The sequence below is a fragment of the Corythoichthys intestinalis genome, chromosome 19 (genome assembly GCF_030265065.1).
Source record: "Corythoichthys intestinalis isolate RoL2023-P3 chromosome 19, ASM3026506v1, whole genome shotgun sequence".
Taxonomy (NCBI): Eukaryota; Metazoa; Chordata; class Actinopteri; order Syngnathiformes; family Syngnathidae; genus Corythoichthys; species Corythoichthys intestinalis.
Window position 1 is genome coordinate 1689625 of NC_080413.1, and position 20950 is coordinate 1710574.

The 20950-nt window shown below is 43.4% G+C and overlaps 1 protein-coding gene across 3 annotated transcripts; it reads right to left on the minus strand.

Moving 5' to 3' along the window:
• Positions 1-463: 463 nt before the first annotated feature.
• On the minus strand, positions 464-20220 carry LOC130907973 (pleckstrin homology domain-containing family G member 3-like). Of its 3 annotated transcripts, none has more exons than XM_057823539.1 (17): positions 20125-20220; positions 15306-15441; positions 13411-13511; positions 13276-13345; positions 13161-13207; positions 12934-13084; positions 12738-12869; positions 9147-9329; positions 8985-9077; positions 8830-8916; positions 7061-7088; positions 6876-6962; positions 6768-6800; positions 6669-6694; positions 4204-4293; positions 1714-2710; positions 464-1326 (listed from the first exon to the last, which is right to left on the minus strand). In XM_057823539.1, exons 2-17 carry the CDS (start codon positions 15390-15392, stop codon positions 656-658), a joined length of 2883 nt encoding a protein of 960 aa, XP_057679522.1. In that variant the 5' UTR covers positions 15393-15441; positions 20125-20220; the 3' UTR covers positions 464-655. The 3 variants fall into 3 exon arrangements, with proteins under 3 accessions (XP_057679522.1, XP_057679523.1, XP_057679524.1); XM_057823540.1 differs by having other exon boundaries at positions 15306-15603; positions 20125-20189; XM_057823541.1 differs by lacking the exon at positions 20125-20220 and having other exon boundaries at positions 6669-6691; positions 15306-15931.
• Positions 20221-20950: the final 730 nt, after the last annotated feature.

Sequence of the window (20950 nt, forward strand, 5' to 3'; positions counted from 1 at the left end):
CATCACCTTGTCCTCTTGTCCTCTTTACAAGGTGATGATGCTGGAACTTTGGTTTGGTGCTGTTCCAGTGAGATTTACAAAGATGACTGCCTGAAGAAAACATCAAAATTCCCTCCGTCCTTGATGATATGGGGTTGCTTGTCAGGCAAAGGCACTGGGGAGATCAAAGAGTTGGCACCAAATTGATGAAGAATACTCATCAAGTCCATGCCTCAGAGACTGCAAGCTGTCACAAAAGCCAGAGGTGGTGATTCTAAATACTAGAGATGTGTTTTGATTGTTATTTCTTTCTTTGTTTCTCATGATTCCATATATTTGTCCTCAGAATGGAGTGATTGTATATTTATTTCCCTGCACTTGCTCTATAAAATTAACATTTACTGATCACAATGTTTTTCATTTCTTTTAGTGTTTCTGAATGCCAAAGAGCTGCACTTTTGAACTAATTCATTATTTTTTTCAAACTTTTTATCTGAGTTTGTTCTACAAGATAAAATGTCTGAGTGAGTTCTCGTCCGACACTGGTGATTCCATACTTTTTGCTAAGGGTTGTATTTTCATCCATTTGAACATATCGCACCAGTACGCTGAGCGTACTAACTAAAGTCTCAGATCGCGTGGTCTTCAACACGACAACCATAGTGGGCTCAGATTTTCAGGAGTTGAGCTTCTGGAACTTTTCTCGAAGGTTTTTCACAAGGTTGCTGTCGACGTATTGGCTGTCCGCTGAATTTTCTGTGGAGGAAGTCTGCAGCAGCGCCGTCTTCGCCCCGTCTCGCCGCTTGGCAGCCCGTCTTCTGAGTTGGTACTCGTCCGACTCCTGGTAAGCGCGACAGCGATCCGCCACGGCCAATAGGGAGATCTTCTCCCGACTGGTCGGGGAGCGGATCTCCACGTACGCCTCCGCGTCGTCGGGATCGGTGCCCGTTGCCCCCTCCAGTTCCGCTGTCGTCCTAAGGGAGAGCTCTTTCGGCGGTCCCCGGTTGTCGACGTCCTCGGGACGCTCGCTCGGTTCCTGCCGAGTTTTACGCTTGATGGCCCCGCTGCGCCCGGGGTCTAAAGATCGTGCTCTGTGGAGCCCCTTGTGGGATTTCAGGTGGGCGGAGTTCCAGGTGGCGTGGGAGCGGCGAGGCGGGGCATCGCTTGAAGAACGTCGCCTCTGTGATGCCGACTCTGGGACGATACGACTTTGGTCGGCCTCGGAATATTTGGACCGAAGTTCTCGCACGTCGGGCCAGTCGAAGCCCTCGGCGGACCTGGGAGCACCAGATGTGGGCTCCGGACTCAGCGACGGTGCCCGATCCCCTACCACGGTCGGGCTGGGTCCTGCCAAACAGTTAGAAGCGTCACTCATTGGATGAAAATCAACAACGCTAAAAGACAACTAAGTAGGACGGTTTTTGCCATTCCCTAAAATGTCAATGACTAATGACAGGGGTCTGCAACCCTGTTCCTCAAAAGCTGCTATCCAGCTTGTTTTCCATGTCACCCTCCTTTAACATACCTGAATCCAAATATCAGCTCATCAGCAAGCTCTGCAGTAGCCTGATAACGATCCTGATTATTTGATTCAGGTGTGTCAAAGGAAGGAAAACAAGCCGGATGGCGGCTCTCGAGGACCAGGGTTGCAGACCCCTGACTTTTGGGTTAGGGAAGTCTCCCCAACAGGAGTAGCAAGAAAAAAACACGAGCTTGTAGGGGAGCATCTCTTACCATTTCCTGGACATTCTTCCGGCACACGAGCCAACATCTTCTTGCCGGTAAGACTCAGTGTCCTTCCGTCCGGCGCTTTATCGCTTTTGAGGCGCTGGCTGTACCTTCGAGCAAGATGGCGGACCTTGCCGTCTGCTGCGTCAGCCTCCTCGTGCGGTCCAGGAGGAAGGCTTGCGTCCTGGGTTCTTCGTTTGAAGGTGTTTTCCCTTGGCCGGCGCGCCCCCTCTTCTTCCGGTCTTCCGTCTGCCACCTCGGAAAGCTGCCGCTCCATCACCTGCCAGACTTTGAGCATATCGCCGGAAGGTCTGAACTCCTCGTCCTCCGCCGCACCGGAGAAGCCTCCCGCGAACGTCGCCGAATCTTTCCTGTCGGCATGAGCTACCGTTCCGTTGTCAGAAAGGTCTCCAGAGACCGCGCGGCCTTTCGAATTTGCCGGCGGCCAGCGCGACTCCGCGACAGGGGGCCCGTCGAGGCGGCCGACCGAGGTTTTGACCAGGCCCGCCGGGATGTACGTCAAACTCTCCCGGCGCCGGAGGCCGAAGCCGGCGTCTCGATTCTCCGCGTTCTCGTAGTAATTCTTGATTTTCCCGATGAGAAGGCGGTCCCGGCCCGACAGGCGGGAGTCTCGTCTTCGCGCGATGCCTCCTTCTCGGTCGAAGCCGTCGTCGAACGCGCGATCCCAGCCCGGAGAAGACGGCGCTCCACCGCCGAAACTGAGACGGTGGCGGACGGCCGAGTTCGGAGAAAAGAGGACGTCGTCCCGGGGAGGAGCGCCCGGCTTGACGCCGCTAAAGTGCCGAGCGATGGCGCCCGCTTTATCCAGGACGGACGAAGGCAAGATGCTCTTGTCGGCTTCCTTCTCATCGTCCTCGTCGGAGGAAGATTCCGCGCCGCTTCCGGCTTTGGACTGCAGGCCTTCGGTTCGCGTCGGTTCGGGTTCATCTCGCTCTGGCGTCGGAGGATACTCTGAAGCCGAAACTTGGTCTTCTGTGGACATCTGCAAAGGAGAAATGGATGGAGAAGCCTAAAGCGACAGGAGTAAGACTCTCCCATTTCCAAAGTGTGACAAAAGTTCTGACATGACATTTGACGGTTTAAGACACGGGTGTCTAAACTTTTTGCAAAGGGGGCCAGATTTGGTGTAGTAAAAATGTGGGGGGCCGACCTTCACTGACATCCTTTGCGTAGACAATGTATTTAAGCAAATTTTAGCAAGACATTCTATGCGTCACATTTGTTTTAATATTTTTTTTAGGGCTGTCAAACGATTAAAATTTTTAATCGAGTTAATTACAGCTTAAAAATGAATTAATCTTAATTAATCGCAATTTAAACCATCTATAAAATATGCCATGTTTTTCTGTAAATTATTGTTGGAATGGAAAGATAAGACACGAGACGGATATATACATTCAACATAGGGTACATAAGTACTGTATTTGTTTATTATAACAATAAATCAACAAGATGGCATGAACATTATTTACATTCTGTTAAAGCGATCCATGGATAGAAAGACTTGTAGTTCTTAAAAGATAAATGTAAGTACAAGTTATAGAAATTTTATATTAAAACCCCTCTTAATGTTTTCGTTTTAATAAAATTTGTAAAATTTTCAATCAAAAATTAAACTAGTAGCCCGCCATTGTTGATGTCAATAATTACACAATGCTCATGGGTGCTTAAACCCATAAAATCAGTCGCACCCAAGCGCCAGCAGAGGGCTACAAAACTCCAAAAAAACACAAGTAGCAAGTGGAAATTGCACTGTGCTGACATTTTAATCTGTTTGAGCGGGGCATGTGCGTTAATTGCGTCAAATATTTTAACGTGATTCATTTAAAAAATTAATTACTGCCCGTTAACGCAATAGTTTTGACAGCCCTAATTTCTTTTAATTATTAATTTTAACTAGCCTCTGTGTCGTTCTCTTTCGACTCTCGAGCTCTCGCGAAATACTGCTGCTGTGAAATGATGCTAGTTTCAGGTTGCTTCAATTTCTCGCTGCTTATCTTCCCTATAATCTTGTCGTACATGTCAGCGTGTCATGTTTGGTAATATCGCCTCACATTGAACTCTTTAAAAACAGCGACTGTCTCTTTGCAAATGAGGCACACACAGTTGCGTATTTTAGTGAGGTAGTCGTCCAATTTTCACCTATCCTTGAAGTGTCCGCCGTCGCAGTCAACTTTTTTTGAGTGTTGCCATTTTAGAAAATTGAAAGTAAAGGGTCACACGGGGTAATGTTGCTTAGAGTGCTGCTGCCTTTTAGTGGGTAAATGAGGAGCAGCATTTAGTGTGTAAGCTCCTTCATATGCTGGTAACAGTACTGCTGACCAATTTATTAAGTTTGTGTGCGGGGCAGACGTTATTGATTTTATGACAGAGGCTGGGGGCCGGATTAAATTTGACCACGGGCCGCATTTTGCCCCCGGGCCGGACTTTGGACATGCCTGGTTTAAGACCTTTGACTTCTGGGGCAGAACAGACCTGCTCAGAAGGTGCCACCAGCTCCTCCTCTTCACCGAGACCACCTTCTTCATTGGAACCATTGAAGGAAAGGCGACTTCTCTCCGTCTCCTTCAAAAAGTCACACGAGTCAACCCTGAACGTCTCATCGTATCATCCTTTTTTTGTTGTACTTGTATTATACACTTGTATTTTATGCGTCAGTGATAAGAGAATTATTACCGTATTGGCCCGAATATAAGACTGTGTTATTTGCATTGAAATAAGACTGAAAAAGTAGGGGTCGTCTTGTATTCGCGGTCCAGACATTACCCATTCACGACACTAGATGGCGCCAGATATCATTGAAGTGATGTTCTGTCATGAAAGATCTCAGCTACTCTCAAGTTTAACCAGTTTACATTATTTTACTGCAATGTTTTTCCTTATTCAGATTTGTTTCAAGACTACAGTTACAGTTGCACCTCACTTTGATGGTTAATGCAGTTATTGCAATTTTGTTGTTTTATCACAATAAAATTGTTTATTTACATTTCTAAAACCAGAAGCCGTTCATTTACGAATGTGATTGCACTTTAGTTTACATAAGGTTCAGATATTAAAATTTGAATGAGGAAAAATAACATGCTCTTTCTCTCAAAAATATTGTTATAATCATTTGTCTCGGATGTACTGTAATCATTTTCTGTATAAAAAATAATTTGGTGTTCAAAAAGTCTGCTTTCAAACTTGAGTCTTGAAAAAGAGGGGGTCGTCTTATTATCAGTGCCATCTTATATTCGGGCCAATACGGTAAATGGTTATTAAATATTTGCTTTTACCAATGAAGGCTCATTATAAAGTACCGATTGCTATAATAGGATGTTCCATAATTGATTGCAGTAAGTGACATTTTTGGAATTGGTAACTATAGACATGTGTAGGTCTTGATAATACTGCCTTGTCATTATGACCGGTTTAAACCGGCCTAGGTTCCACAGGTCAACTTCAATACATTTAAGGAATCATATTGTTGCGTTTTATTATCTGGTCTTTGCCTTTTTGGCAAAGCCAGATAATGTTTTTCTGCACCTTTATTATTTATTATTTATTATTATTATTATTAATCATCTTAGTCTGCGCGTTTTTTTGGCGCGCCACACAGCCCGTACCGCTGCACCGTTTAGGTATCGACACGTCCGGAATTTTCATGTGACTGTGGCTTTTTGTCAAACGGCCCCGAAAAATCTTCCGTTTTCACGTAAACGCCGATTTTCCGATTTAAATTTTTTTTTTCAACGCTACCTGTCCTACAATTTTTGACCAAATCACATAATTTGGACATCAAAAATTCCAGGACGGTGAGGGGCATAAAGATTGTATACAAAGTTTGGAAAAAATTTTACAGTTCCCCGGGAATTTGCCAAAAACTTTCCCATTCATTTTTAATGGGGAATGTCCCATTCAATTTTAATGGGATTTCCAATAGAATCTACATTGCATTGTTGCCATTGACGGCCATGTATGTCAAATCTATTGATGCTAATGGACTTGAATTCTATCAACGCCTATGTAACTCAATGCCATTGACGGCCATGGACGTCCAAAATGTTTCCCATTTATTTTCAATGGGAAAAACAAAAAAAATTCCTAAATCAACAGGAAATGACCAGATATCAATAGGGCGTGTCCCCCAAACTTCCCCGATTTCACTGACGCTTTTGAAGGGTGCTGCCATTGACGGCCATAAACGTCCAAATTTCCCATTAATTTCTAATGGCATTTACTTTGTTTAATGCCATTGACGGGCATGTTTGTCCATTCTATTGATAGCCCTTGGCGGGGGTAAGATCTGTATCTCCACACGGCAAAGACCAGAAGTAATTTCTCCAGAAATTGCAGTTTCTAGTTACTTACCAAATGCTATTGCTTGATGAAATGTATCTGATGAGATAATTATTAAGTTGTTATTATATATTTGCTTTTATCAATGGCTACCCACAATGAAGTAAGGCTTTTGCTCATTATTATTGTTCACAAAAAAAGAATGTTTTGTCTTGCCTGGTCAAGGTCAGAAGAGGCCGCTTTGCTTTGCGGAAATGTGCTAACACATATTTATATAATTCCACCGACATGAACCCACATAGCCAAACAATGACAAGAGGTATCGCCAGGTTGCTTCCCCTTTTAGGGCAAGACACCCGTCTGTTGCTAGGGTCATCCCAAATAAAAAGCGAGGTGGTAGGAGGGGCTGGTTAGAACAATTGCGGAAGCTGTATTTTGTAGCTTCCTCCTTCTCCTTGCAAGCTTTTCAACTAAACTGAGTTCCTTCTCTCCTTTATTTGGGTAATATTACAAATGTCTACCTAAGGATTCGTATTTGAACATGACAGTCAGCTTCTGCCGAGTTCCATTCTGAGGTTCTGATGACATCTTGGTCTACAGCTACCTCTTCAAAAAAATCTACTCGTACTTTTTTGTGCGGTCATCTTTTACTGGCAACTCACCTCGGACAGCAGGCCCACTCGTCCTGCTGACAACGAGACCATAAAGACAAGGGTGACTCAATCGGTAAGCATGAAGTCACGGATAAAGGGTCGCTTTACCTGGAATGCCGGGCTCTGGTTCCCGGTTGACTTCTGAAGCACAAACAAGCGCAAGGTCACTCTGTGTATCGTGCCAGCATTCAACGTGCATCGGTATGTGGTGTTCACCTGCTGAGCGTCGCCGAGGGAACTCATCCGATGAGGTGGACTCCGCTTTCTTGAGCCGTTCGGGGCAGTGGCGATACCTGCGAGGATCTACGGGGGGCGACACATTCAACTTCTCGGAAAGCGGGGCGCAAAATGGCCGAAATAGCAACGAGGTCACGTAAGTATCTGTTAATGTAAGTGCTTACATCGTGAGTTCATGATGGCGTCCTTGGCCTGGAACGCACAACAGGAGAGACACGTTTTTTTACGACACGTTTTCTTGAAAACCCCTAGCAAAAAGTATGGAATCACTAGTCTTTCAGACATTTTATCATGTAGAAAAAACTCAGATAAAAAGCTTGAAAAAAATAATGAATTAGTTCAAAAGTGCAACTCTTTAGCCTTCAGGAACACTAAAAAATGAATTAAAAACATTGTGGTGGTCAGTAAATGTTACTTTTATAGACCAAGTGTAGGGAAATATATATGGAATCACTCCATTCTGAGGAAAAAAATCACAGAATCATGAGAAACAAACAAAGAAATAATAATCAAAACACATCTCTAGTATTTAGTAGCACCACCTCTGGCTTTTATGACAGCTTGCAGTCTCTGAGGCATGGACTTGATGAGTATTCTTTAACAATTTACTCTCTTTGATTGCAGTTGCCAGATCATCCTTGCTTGTCGGAGCCTTGCTTTGGGCCATTTTCTTTTTAAATTTCCACCACAGGTTTTCAATAGGGTTTAGATATGGGCTATTTGCAGGCCTTGGCATTGTCTGGATGAGTGTTTCTCCGAGGAACGCTTCAGCCGTTTTAGCTCTGTGGCATGATGCATTGTCATCTTGTAAAATGACAAACATATTTTTAATTGAAGGGATAAGAAAGCTGTCTAAAATTTCAATGTAAACTTGTGCATTTATTGAAGATTTAACCACAGTGCCTTTGCCTGACATGCAGCCCCATATCATCAAGGACTGAGGGAATTTTGATGTTTTCTTCAGGCAGTCATCTGTGTAAATCTCACTGGAACAGCACCAAATAAAAGTTCCAGCATCATCACCTTGTCCAAAGCAGATTCTTGACTCTGGACAAGATCTGCATTGTCCAATGCAGATTCTTGACTCTTGACAAGGTGATGATGCTGGAACTTTTGTTTGGTGCTGTTCCAGTGAGATTTACAAAGATGACTGCCTGAAAAAAACATCCAAATTCCCTCAGTTCTTGATGATATGGGGTTGCATGTCAGGCAAAGGCACTGGGGAGATGGCTGTGGTTAAATCTTCAATAAATGCAATCAATAAAAGTTTACATTGAAATTTTAGACAGGTTTCTTATCCCTTTAATTGAAAATATGTCATTTTCCAAGATGACAATGCATCATGCCACAGAGCTTAAACGGTTAAAGCATTCATTGGAGAAAGACTCATCCAGTCAATGTCATGGCCTGCAAATAGCCCAGATCTCAACCCTATTGAAAACCTGTGGTGGAAATTGAAAAGAAATATGGTCCACAGGCCTGCAAGGATGATCTGGCAACTGCATTCAAAGAGAGTTGGCACCAAATTGATGAAGAATACTCATCAAGTCCATGCCTCAGAGACTCCAAGCTGTCATAAAAGCCAGAGGTGGTGCTACTAAATACTAGAGATGTGTTTTGATTGTTATTTCTTTGTTTGTTTCTCATGATTCCATATATTTTTTCCTCAGAATGGAGTGATTCCATATATATTTTCCTTACATATGCTCGATAAAAGTAACATTTACTGACCACCACAATGTTTTTTATTCATTTCTTTTAGTGTTTCTGAACGCTAAAGAGTTTCACTTTTGAACTAATTCATTATTTTTTTTCAAGCTTTTGTTCTACATGATAAAATGTCTGAGACTGGTGATTCCATACTTTTTGCTAGGGTTTGTATGATTGAGATGTTGACCCATATTTTTAGAAGCGTTTAGATCTAGTGTCTGACCTTCTGCGGGATGATGGCGTGGTGGTTTTCCAGAATGACTCGTTTGATATGCTGGGCCCATGTGGTCTTCTCTTCCGCCGACTTGGCCTAAATAAAGATGGGCACAGGGCGATCAGGCCTCCGCCCGGAGAGCTCTACCCTCCCCACACACCGACCTGCACGGTGTGCGGCTGCTTGGGTCGCTTGTAGTGGGTCACGCTGAAGCTCAAACTGTCTTTGGTGCTCTCGATCAGCATCAAGGCGGAGCACTGGAGAAACGGCGGCGAGCGTTAGCGTCGGGCCCGCCGGTTCGGAGCCGGGTTGCGGCGATAGCTCACGGAAATGTGCGTCTTGTAGACGTAGTGTTCACCACGTCGTTTGGTGATGAGCAGCACACGTTCCAGCAGGAAGAGCGTACGCTGGTTTTTGGCGCGGTGCACCTTGAAGGTTCCCTCCAAGACCAGCTCGCCGTACGTGGTCAGGTCCGGACCTTTCCAGTTTAGGAGCAGCGACTGCACCTCCTGCGACGAGAGGTCAAATTGCCCAAGGAAGGTCAGGACTAACTCCGAGTCATGCGTGATTAACTCTTTATAGGCCACTCATAGAACACAATGTCATTGGGCTCTCACAGACCGATTATAATCGCAAACTATATTTCAGAGTATTATTCTGGAGCATTTCCACAATGTATTTCTGTTTTTATTCATCTTAAATAGGGATGTAAAATAGTGCTGAAACTATTAATCGATTCAATCCAGTAATTTGATAAGGAAAAAAATATTAGCTTTAGCTGCTTCAATGATTTGTTTAATTAAAAAACTAGCGTTGTTCGTTTTGAAAGTGTTGCATTTAGTTTTAATGATTTGGAAGGATACACTGCCCTCTGGTGGCAACAGTAAATATGACAACTCGTTTCATACGGCTGAATTCAAAGTAAGGCTGTTCGTTTTTGTTTGAGGTGATATCAGGGCCGGCCCAGCCTATACGCAGACTATGCAGCTGCATAGGGCCCCTGACCACTAGGGGGCCCCAATCTGGCAATTGTTTTTAATTTATATTCTATTTTGTTTACTACTGTTTGCTTTATTTGACTTTTGTGAGTTTTGATACTTCATTAAAAGCTTAAAAAAATAAAAGTTCTTCCTTAAGTTCTTTCTTTCTTGTTTTAGAAAACGGTTTGGCTCTATCTACTGTAAGTACTGACAATCATTTGGGGTGAAAGGTTTGAAGTATGCAGTGCAACAAAACCTGATTAATATACAAAATATGGACGTATGGGTTGGATTGCATGTATGGGTTTCACAGTACCCTGTGACGAAATGGTGAGCCAAAAATATGGGCCCCTTGGCATTATTTTGCTTAGGGCCCCAAAATGGCCTGGGCCAGCCCTGGGTGATATGTTTGTGTATGCATAGTTTAAAGGTAGTTTTAGCAGTTTTTTTGTGGAAATATATGTTTGAACGATTTATTAAAAGATTTGTAAAAAAAATAAGTACAATTTTATAGCATTTGAGAAAATAAGTACAATTTTATAGCATTTGAGCTAGCGGACTTTTGCTATGCAAGTTCGATTACCTCAATCTGCTAAATTTACATATCAATTCGACTAAATAGACTTTTAAACTCCTATTGTTTTGTGTTTTATTGTTGAAATGCGTGCTCATCGTTGTACATGAGTTTGTGTTACAGCTTTACGACTTTAAGAAGGAGGTCAAGTTAGGTTCAAAATAGGGCTACAGCTAGTGCTTCAACGATTAATCGATTAACTCGAGTATTCGATGAGAAAAAAAATATTCAAATTAAATTTTGTTCCTTCGAGTGTTCGTTTAATTAAAGTGGCGTTGTAATGGTTTGTTTTGAAAGTGTTTGCATTTAGTTTTATTGTTGAGGGTGGATACAGTGCCCTCTGGTCTGCCTGTTTTCACATGACTGAATCCAACTGCTCCCTGTTAAGACCAATGTAAGCTAAGTTTTTGTTTGAGCTAATGTTTAATACATTCTTAATTTAGTTTTTAGGTATATTTAGCCATTTTTTTGTGAGAATATGTGTAAATGTGAGTATATTATTTATTGTTTTCAACTGATAACTTGATACTGAAATAGTCGTTTATTTAAAGTGCCTGTGACACGATAAAGCATGTTTATTTTATAATACACGCGGTATTTTATGCTCCTGAATGATATGGACCGCTTGGATGTGTGTGGAAGCCATCGCTATATTTATTTAGTTTTTTGAATCCCGCGCCAGGAAAATGAGTGACTTCCGGCTTCGGTCTTGCATTGAGGAGGAGGGCGCTGTGACGTGTACGGTAGAAGACGTCCTCTTCACTATACAGTGTACTGTTGTGTATGAGGACGAATGATTCAGCTCATTTTGTGGATTAATACGTTTATTTTTCGCATCACGCCAGCCAAACGGCTGCAGAAAAATCATTCTGTATGAGGGAGAGGCGTATGCGCCTTTTTGGAGTTTCAAAAGGTTCCCATTCACCGTGGATATTTACTGTGGCACCATTGGACTTACGAGGAAGTGAGTAAACATCTTGTTTTGTCTTATGTCAAATACGAATACAGCGACTACAAAGTAAACACTACAAACTTTCTTTAAATAAAGGACTACTTACGTTTGATCATTGATAGGCATGTAAAAAGCTCTACTCACGCACATTAGCAGCACGTTAGCTGCACAACAACTGCAGCCACCCTCCTCCGGGGAACGAACTGTAAATTGCTCTCCGCCGGGCAGTTTGCCGATCCGCGAAGACAATCGACAACCCAGTCGTCATGTCAATAAATCCAGGCTTGTTATGTGTGATTTTCCGCTTCAAAGACTTTGAAACATCACTCTGTTAGGGTTAGCGTGTCGGCTAGCTGTCACGCCTCTTGGTTTGTTTACATTCTCCGAAGCCGGGGAAGGGAAATGACATATGTCCGATTTAGGTGTCATGAAATATCGCTCGGGAGGTGCGACAGTAAAGGTGAAGTCGACAGTTTTGACCATTATGGAGTAATTTTGCCATGTCGTCCTGAATAAATGCATTTTTATTATTTCATACTCCATTTAGCACAAGACTGTTATTTGTCATGACCATGCCATTTATTTAGCAAATGGGGAAAATACTTGGATAAAAAGAATATCCTGTAAAAATATTGAAGTAAAGAGACAGAAACAATGACATTTTGCAGCTCTCTTCATTGCGTTTTCCTCGTTGTGAATAGTTCCCCCTCGATGGGCTGACTGGTCCTTCTCAAGCCATTTATATAGCTATTGGGGAAAAATACTTGGATAAAAAGAATATCCTGTAAAAATATTGAAGTAAAGAGACAGAAACAATGACATTTTGCGGCTCTCTTCGTCGCGTTTTCCTTGTTCTGAATAATTCCCCCTCAATGGGCTGAATAGTAAAACCGATGAGCACAGTCTACCGCTGACGTCATCCACCTGTTGGGGACGCTAAAGCCCTATAATGGTAGGCGTGGCAAACCGGCAGATTAAAAGACTAATTTCTCGTCATCTGTGCTTTGCTAAATTGTGGTACATAGTCGAATCATCTCAAAATATGATTCTGATTCACATAATAATGCCATTTAAGACTTTTTTTCTCCTGTCGTATGCTCTTTAAGCCTGCGAGGTTTTTTTTTTTTTTAGTTTTTGTAACTAATGTACAAAACATTAAACGCCGCTACTAGCGGGGGGGGCATCAATAATCGATTTATAATCGAAACGTAGCCTCTGAATCGTAATCGAATCGTTAGGTGTCCAAAGATTCCCACCTCTAGTCAGTTGCTAACCAACCCTAACCCCCCTGTGTAATCACCAAACACAAAAAGCGGCCGGACCGGAACGGCAACTTAACAGTTGACACGCAAACCCGCAGGTAGGCAAACCTGGAGTTCACGTCCCGCCGGCGCGGGGATTTTGGTCTCACCTGCAGTCTGACGGCGTGCTCGTGTTTGCGCTTCATGTCGTTGATGTACCAGGCCACGGCCGTCATGGTGCAGATGGCCTCCTCCACCACCTCGTAGCCTTCCTCCTCGGGGTCAAAGTGTTTGGCGATTTCCTGTCAAAATGGGCAAGCGTTGGCCTTCCGCACTTTGTTTTCTAGGGCGTGTGTGTGACGTCACCTGAAGCAAAAGGTGGTACTTGAGGATCCTCTGGACGGGTTTCAGCAGGTAGGAACCCAACGGCAGCGGGCGCTCGGAGGCGGCCTGCCGCTCCCGGAAAAACACGGCCAGACTTTTGTCCTGCATGCAGTCGGTCAGCGCCGCCACCGAGCTGAAATGAGCGCGCGACAGGGGTCATAGGTCAGAGGCGGGACGCGGATCGAAGCGTGAGTAGATGGAGATCTCACTTGGGGTAGTTGGTGCAGTACTGCGTGTAGATCTCAAAATACTCGCTCTGGAAGGAACCGGAGCGCGGGCATGAGTGCGACGCTTTGCCGGTCGGGTATTACGTCGCTCGCTCACCTTGCTCACGAAGCACCGTGCCACCGCCACGGCGTCCTGCCGGCAAAGGTCCAGGTCCTGAAGCAGCTCGCTGGTTGAAGACAAGCGAAAAGGCGTCGGACGGAGATGCCGACGCGACCGGCTTCGTCTGCTCACCTGTTGAACTCGTAAATGTCCTCGATGTTCCCGAAGAGGAAGCACACCTGCTCCGGTCGGACGCTCGGCTCCGCCCGCTCGATGATATGGGCCAGGTAGTCCTGCGCGGTAGGGGTGTGACAAAATATCGAAATGGTGATATATCGTGATGCTTTGTATCACAAAAGGTTATCGATATGCTCCCACAAGAATCGAGATTTCATTTTAAAACAGGAACCAACAAGTTGCTACCAAAAATCTTCCAGAATCTTCCACCATAATAGTGTCTCAGTTAACTCTAAGGCTTCCTTTATGGTGCTCGACACCCAATCCATTTAGACTGGGAACTAGAGTTGTTCCGATCATGTTTTTTTGCTTCCGATCCGATCCCGATGATCGTTTTAGTTTGAGTATCTGCCGATCCCGATATTTCCCGATCGCTTTTTTTTTTTTGCCCCCGATTCAATTCCAATCATTCCCGATAATTTTTCCCGATCATATACATTTTGGCAATGCATTAAGAAAAAAATGAAAAAATCTCGGACGAATATATACATTCAACATACAGTACATAAGTACTGTATTTGTTTATTATGACGATAAATCCTCAAGATAGCATTTACATTATTAACATTCTGTCTGTGAGAGGGATCCACGGATAGAAAGACTTGTCATTCTTAAAGGATAAATGTGACTTTGTATATTTTGACTAAATATTGCCATCTAGTGTATTTGTTGAGCTTTCAGTAAATGGTACTGTAGCCATTTAACTGTTCTGCCCAAATGTATGATGGGAAGTGCAACCATGACCGTGCGTAGTGGCACCAATTGATATATCTTCTCTGCTTGGGAAGAAACAAAGGGTGTTAAGGAAAAGATCAGCCACTACCGTTCTTCCCCACATTGCTTCCCACGATATTTCTAATTGTCGGATTTTAAGGCTTTAGCTAATTACAAAAGAGGCTCTAAAGACTGCCAAAATTCTCTCTACTCATTTTACGCTGCCTGGTAGCACTATATATAGGTAAAACGGCGGCAGTATAGATTGAACGCGACAATGCGTGAGAGGGTCGTGCAGCGCATGCGTTAATTGCATGAAACATTTTAACGTGATTAATTTTTAAAAAATTAATTACCGCCGTTTACGCGATAAATTTGATAGCCCTACTTTAAGCCAACACTAAAGACTCTGGATGAATGTAAGACATTTTGTCTGTAACGTTAAATACAATTAGAAAACGATTTAATTAAAAAATATTTTAAAAGGGCATGTCCGATATTTTTTTGCCAATTCCGATACTTTGAAAATGACGTGATCGGAAATCTTTACTGGGAACGTTCGTTCATTCGAAACTAGAGCATTCACAGTCATTCTGTCAGATTTTCAGGGAATTTACAGTCACTTGCTGTTCATTTTAGGGCATTTCCATGTCATTTCCTGTTGAGTTTGAGTTACTGCCTATTCATTTGGGTGATTCCCAGGTCTGTAACACAAAATGAACTGGAAGTGACCCATAAAATACCCCAAAATCAACAGGAAGTAACTGAAAATCAACAGGTAAATGACCTTTAATGGCCCAAAATGACCTCATTGCCTGGCATTGGCTGCTATTGACGGCCATAGACGTTCAATCCGTTTGAAGTGGGAGGGATGGCTGCGAATGAACGAATGTTCATTCGCTGCCACCCTCCCAGTTCAAATGGATTGGACGTCTACTCCTGATAAACTCATTCCAATTCACAGCAGAAGCTTGTTTTTCTGTTTATTAGTTGTTTTTAGAATATCCTAGAATGATTACCTGACCAACGTATCGATAATCGTTGTATCGCCATATCGTCAGATCATCGTTATCGTGAGCTTTGTATCGCAAACCGTATCGTGAGGTACCAAGCGGTTCGGCGCCCGAGCCTCTCACCTCCACGATCATCCGCAGGTCCCTGACGTACGTCCTTTCGGTCTCGATGATCTCCGAGACCACTCGGTCCAGGTACGTCGGCGCCATGACGGAGGTCGGGGAGTCGCCGGGGCCCCGCGCCGGGAGGCGGACCTCTCTGCGGGAGGGCGACAAACGCGATCGTGACTCCCGGCCACCGGGGGCGACGACGCGTCCCCGGAGAAAGGAGCTTTGCGCGACGTAACCCGCTTAGCGTCGGCCGGTTTCCATGGCTATTAAGAGTCGGCTTGTGTGAGCTCCTGAGATTAGCTCCCGCTGACTGACAGACAATCGGAACAAACGCCACAAGATGAAAATAAATCAATTAAAAAACCAAAGAACAACAACAACCCTCAATTAACAAGAATTTTTTCTCCCCAAATTATTTACGACAGCTTCTATCTATCTTCTATCCTTCCGACATTTGGATGTGGAGGAGGGGGCGTGGCAAAAGACGCATGCCCTCGGGACAGACAAAGAGTGAAGAGGAGCGTCTCGCTGATGTTCTTTTTCTTTGCTTTCTTACCTTCCGGGCGGGTGGCGACGGCGAAACGGACGGTGCGGCCGGCCGACGTCGCTAATCCAATTAGAAGCTGACTTTGTTTTGTGACGCCACCTACTGGATGGATGCTTCCTGTCAACTCTGCTATGAGCCGCATCATTTTGTATTGCCCCTCAGCTAGGGCTGCAGCTATCAGTTATTTCAGAAGTCGATTAATAGATGAGCTAGTTAGTTTGAATAATCGAGTCATCAAATAAGGAACATTGAAAATTAAAATACCTGAGCTGAGACTCAAACGGTATAAAAAATAAAACATGAGGATACAAGTACCACATAAGAACAATTGGATAACTTGTATATCAAAAAGTCTGCTTGCTTAAATGCTATAAAATGCTAACTTTTTTTTTTTTACTATGCTCTTAACAAATGGTTCAAACACATATTCCTACAAAAAACGGCTAAAGATACCTAGAAGTTAAATTACAAATGCATTAAAAAAAAACAAAAAACTGTGGCTCAAACAAAAACTTAGCTTATGTTGGTCTTAACAGGGAGCAGCTGGATTCAGCCATGTGAAATGAGCTATGTTATAGTCGCTGTTGCCACTAGAGGGCACCCAAATCAATTAAAAACTAAATGCAAACGCTTTCAAAACAAACCATTACAACACCACTTTGGCTCATAGCAAAAGTCCGCTAGCTTAAATGCTATAAAATGCTATATATCTTTTTTTTTTACTTTGCTCTTAACAAATGGTTCAAACACATATCACCCCCCCCCCCCAAAAAAAAACGGCAAAATATATCTAGAAATTAAATTACAAATGCAGTAAAAAAAAACAGTGGCTCAAACAAAAACTTAGCTTATGTTGGTCTTAACAGGGAGCAGCTGGATTCAGCCATGTGAAATGAGTTATGTTATAGTCACTGTTGCCACTAGAGGGCACCCAAATCAATTAAAAACTAAATGCAAACACTTTCAAAACAAACCATTACAACACCACTTTGGCTAACTTACATAGCAAATGTCCACTAGCTTAAATGCTATAAAATGCTAAAGTTTTTATTTTATTTGATTCTTTTTTATACTATGGTCTTAACGAATGGTTCAAACACATATTCCCACAAAAAAAAACCTTATCTTATGTTGGTCTTAACAGGGAGCAGCTAGATTCAGCCATGTGAAATTCCATATTCACTGTTGCCACTAGTGGGCAGTGTATCCACCCAAATTAATAAAATTAAATACAAACGCTTTCAAAACAAACCATTACAACACATTAAACGAATACTCGAAGCAGCAAAATTTGTTTTGAATCTTTTTTTCTTACCAAATTACTCGAGTTAATTAATCGTTGCAGCACTACCCTCAGACCATAACAGAGGTGTCAATAGGTGGGGCTTTGCAAGACAAATGCATTGAGATTGTATTCAGAATTTGGAAAAAAATGACAGGTCCCTGGAAATTTGCCCCTAAATTTCCCATTCATTTTTAATGGGATGCCACGTCCAAATTTCCCATTCACTTCTAATGGAATTTACATTGCATTGATGCCATTAACGGCCATGTATGTCGAATATATTATATTGATTCCAAAGTACTTGACTCCAGTGACGCATATGTAAGTCGATGCCATTGACGGCCATGGACGTCCAAATTTCCCACGCATTTCCAATGTCATTCACATTGCATTGATGTCATTGACGGCCACGTATTTGAGGGCTATGCGCGTTAATACCATTGACAGCCATGTATGTCGACTCTATTGATGCCAATATACTCAGATTCCATTGACGCATGTGTAAGTCGATGCCATTGACCGCCATGGACGTCCAAATTGCCCATACATTTCCAATGCCATTTAATTTGATTAATCCCATTGACGGTCATGTATGTCGATTCCTTTGATGCCAATGTACTTGGATTCCATTGACGCATATGTTAGTCGATGCCACTGACGGTCATGGACGTCCAAATTTTTCCCCATTCATTTTCAGTGGCAAAAAAAGCTAATGTCCCCAAATCAACAGGAAGTGGCCTGATATCAACAGGACGTGTCCCCCAAATGTCCCCAAATCAACAGGAAGTGGCCTGATATCAACAGGACGTGTCCCCCAAATGTCCCCAAATCAACAGGAAGTGGCCTGATATCAACAGGAAGTGTCCCCGAAATGTCGCCAAATTAACAGGAAGTGACCTGATATCAACATGACGTGTCCCCCAAATGGATATCAAAATGACATGTCCCCCAAATGTCCCTAAATTACCAGAAAGTGACCTGACATCAACAGAACGTGTCCCCCGAAATATCCCCAAATCAACCTGAAGTCGCCTGATAACAACAGGATGTGTCCCCGAAATGTCCCCAAATTAACAGGAAAAGACCTGATAGCAAGAGGACGTGACCCCAAAATGGATATCATCAGGAAATATCCCCCAAATGTCCCTAACAGGAAGTGACCTGATAACAAAAGGAAATGTCACCCTATTGTCCCTAAATTAACAGGACGTGACCTGATATGACCAGGACATGTCCCCCAAAAGGATATCAACTGCACATGTCCCCAAATGTCCCTAACAGGAGGTGACCTGATATGACCAGGACATGTCCCCCAAAAGGATATCAACTGCACGTCCCCAAAAGTCCCTAACAGGAGGTGACCTGATATCAACATGAAGTGTCCCCGAAATGTCCCCAAATTAACAGGAAAAGACCTGATAGCAAGAGGACGTGACCCCAAAATGGATATCAACAGGACATATCCCCCAAATGTCCCTAACAGGAAGTGACCTGATATCAAGAGAACATGTCCCCCAATTGTCCCTAAATTAACAGAAGTGACCTGACATCAACAGGACGTGTCCCCGAAATGTCCCCAAATCAACATGAAGTGGCCTGATATCAACAGGGTGTGTCTCTGAAATGTCCCCAAATTAACAGGAAGTTGCCTGATATGACCAGGACGTGTCCCCCAAAAAAGATATCAACAGGATGTGTCCCTGAAATGTCCCCAAATTAACAGGAAGTGGCCTGATATCAACAGGGCGTGACCCCAAAATGGATACCAAAAGGACATGTCTTCCAAATGTCCCTAAAACAACAAGAAGTGACCTGATATCAATAGAAAGTGTCCCTGAAATGTCTCCAAATGAATAGGAAGTGACCTCATATAAACAGGACAAGTCCCCTAAAGGTCCCTAATAGAAAGTGGCCTGATATCAACAGGAAGTGTCTCTGAAATGTCCCCAAATTAACAGGAAGTTGCCTGATATGACCAGGACGTGTCCCCCAAAAAAGATATCAACAGGACGTGTCCCTGAAATGTCCCCAAATTAACAGGAAATGGCCTGATATCAACAGGACGTAACCCCAAAATGGATACCAACAGGACATGTCTTCCAAATGTCCCTAAAACAACAAGAAGTGGCCTGATATCAATAGAAAGTGTCCCTGAAATGTCTCCGAATTAATAGGAAGTGACCTCATATAACAGGCCAAGTCCCCTAAAGGTCCCTAATAGAAAGTGACCTGCTATCAAAATGACATGTCCCCCTAATGTCCCTAAATTAACAGGAAGTTGCCTGATGTGACCAGGACGTGTCCCCCCAATAAGATATCAACAAGACATGTCCCCTAATCAACAAGAAGTGACCTAATATCAAAAGGACGTGTCCCTGAAATATCCCCAAATCAACAGGAAGTGACCTGATAGATCTGTATCTAGTATAACAAAATTCCATCGTAATTTCTCCAGAAATTGCAGTGTCTAGTCTGGCTCAACTAGTTGACAGTCGACATGTCATCACAAACGTTCGGAAAGTATTTCACAAAGGTTGAAAAGTTCCCTAGTGTTGCTTTAAGTGTGACGTTCCGTGCCTCGTGCATTTGCCAAAATCAACAACTTGAGCTTGGAAGAGCTTGATGTTGGATTTGACGCACCACGACATGCGCTCGCACGACCACCGGATGAAGGTTGCCATGGTGAGGAGTCCCTCAGGCCGGAAACGCACGCAAAGGGGCTCTAATTAGACTCGTCATCGAGCGGAATGACGAAGGTAGTTTGCTGACGTCACACCTCCAAAAGTCGGATTCCTTGACCTTTGTGACCTTTCGCCTTCTGCAGCCACTTTTGACTTTGCCATAATCGGAGCAAACCGAGCCCCTCGTAAAGTGAGAGGACTTGAAATTTGGTCGACTTCCGCGTTGACGGACAGGAAACCGGCCAACGCTCGTTCACTCGTCAACTTTGGCAACTCGAAAGTAAAGCGCGGGCGGGACCGAGTGAGTGAATGACTCACCCGGCTGACGGCTGGTGACCGGCGACGGCAGAAGCTACGGACCAAGTTGCGCCGACTCCAACTTGAGCTGTTCGCGTCGTCGACTTGAAGCGCCGCCGCCCCTGCGCATGCGCATCGTTCAAAAGTCAACAAATCAAAGATAACGCTCCCGATCGAATGCAGTGTACACGCTTTCCTGCAGAGGACGCCAAAGATACATTTAGTTCGAGCGCTTCTTTACAAATCTGACGTGAACTTCCGCTCTGAGACCCCCAATTTGGCCAAATTTCTAAATTATCCAATATGCATGTGATACATCATTGGCAAGCTTCAAATCTCAATTTTCTGGGGGAATTTTTATTTTTGAACAGGAGGGCATTTAAAAAAATAAAAGTGAACAGCAAAACCCTAGCTGGAGGTGAGTATACGCGAGACCATAATTACGGACGCCATGATTTTAACGAGATATTAACGTGTACGTACCTCTTTTCCATCCAAAAACTCCATGTAGCATGTATCACCGAGTGTCAACACACAGCTGTGAATGGCAACAGCCGGATTTTTGGGGGATTTTAGGGGTGAAACATGGTAATATAACAAGGGTCGCTATGCAGAAATCGCAGACATCAAGGAGTGGTCAAGATGGTCATTTTCATATATTTACCCTTTCAAAAATTTTTTTTCTTTTTAAATTTTTGTTTGGATCGATTACTTATCATCTAAAATATTGGGGGGGAAAGCGAAAGTAACAAAAAAAAATACAATTAAGCGATAGTTATCAGGTAGATACCCGTGACTTTTTTACAGACGCTAATTTTTTCATTGAGATGATTTGTTTAAAAGTTTA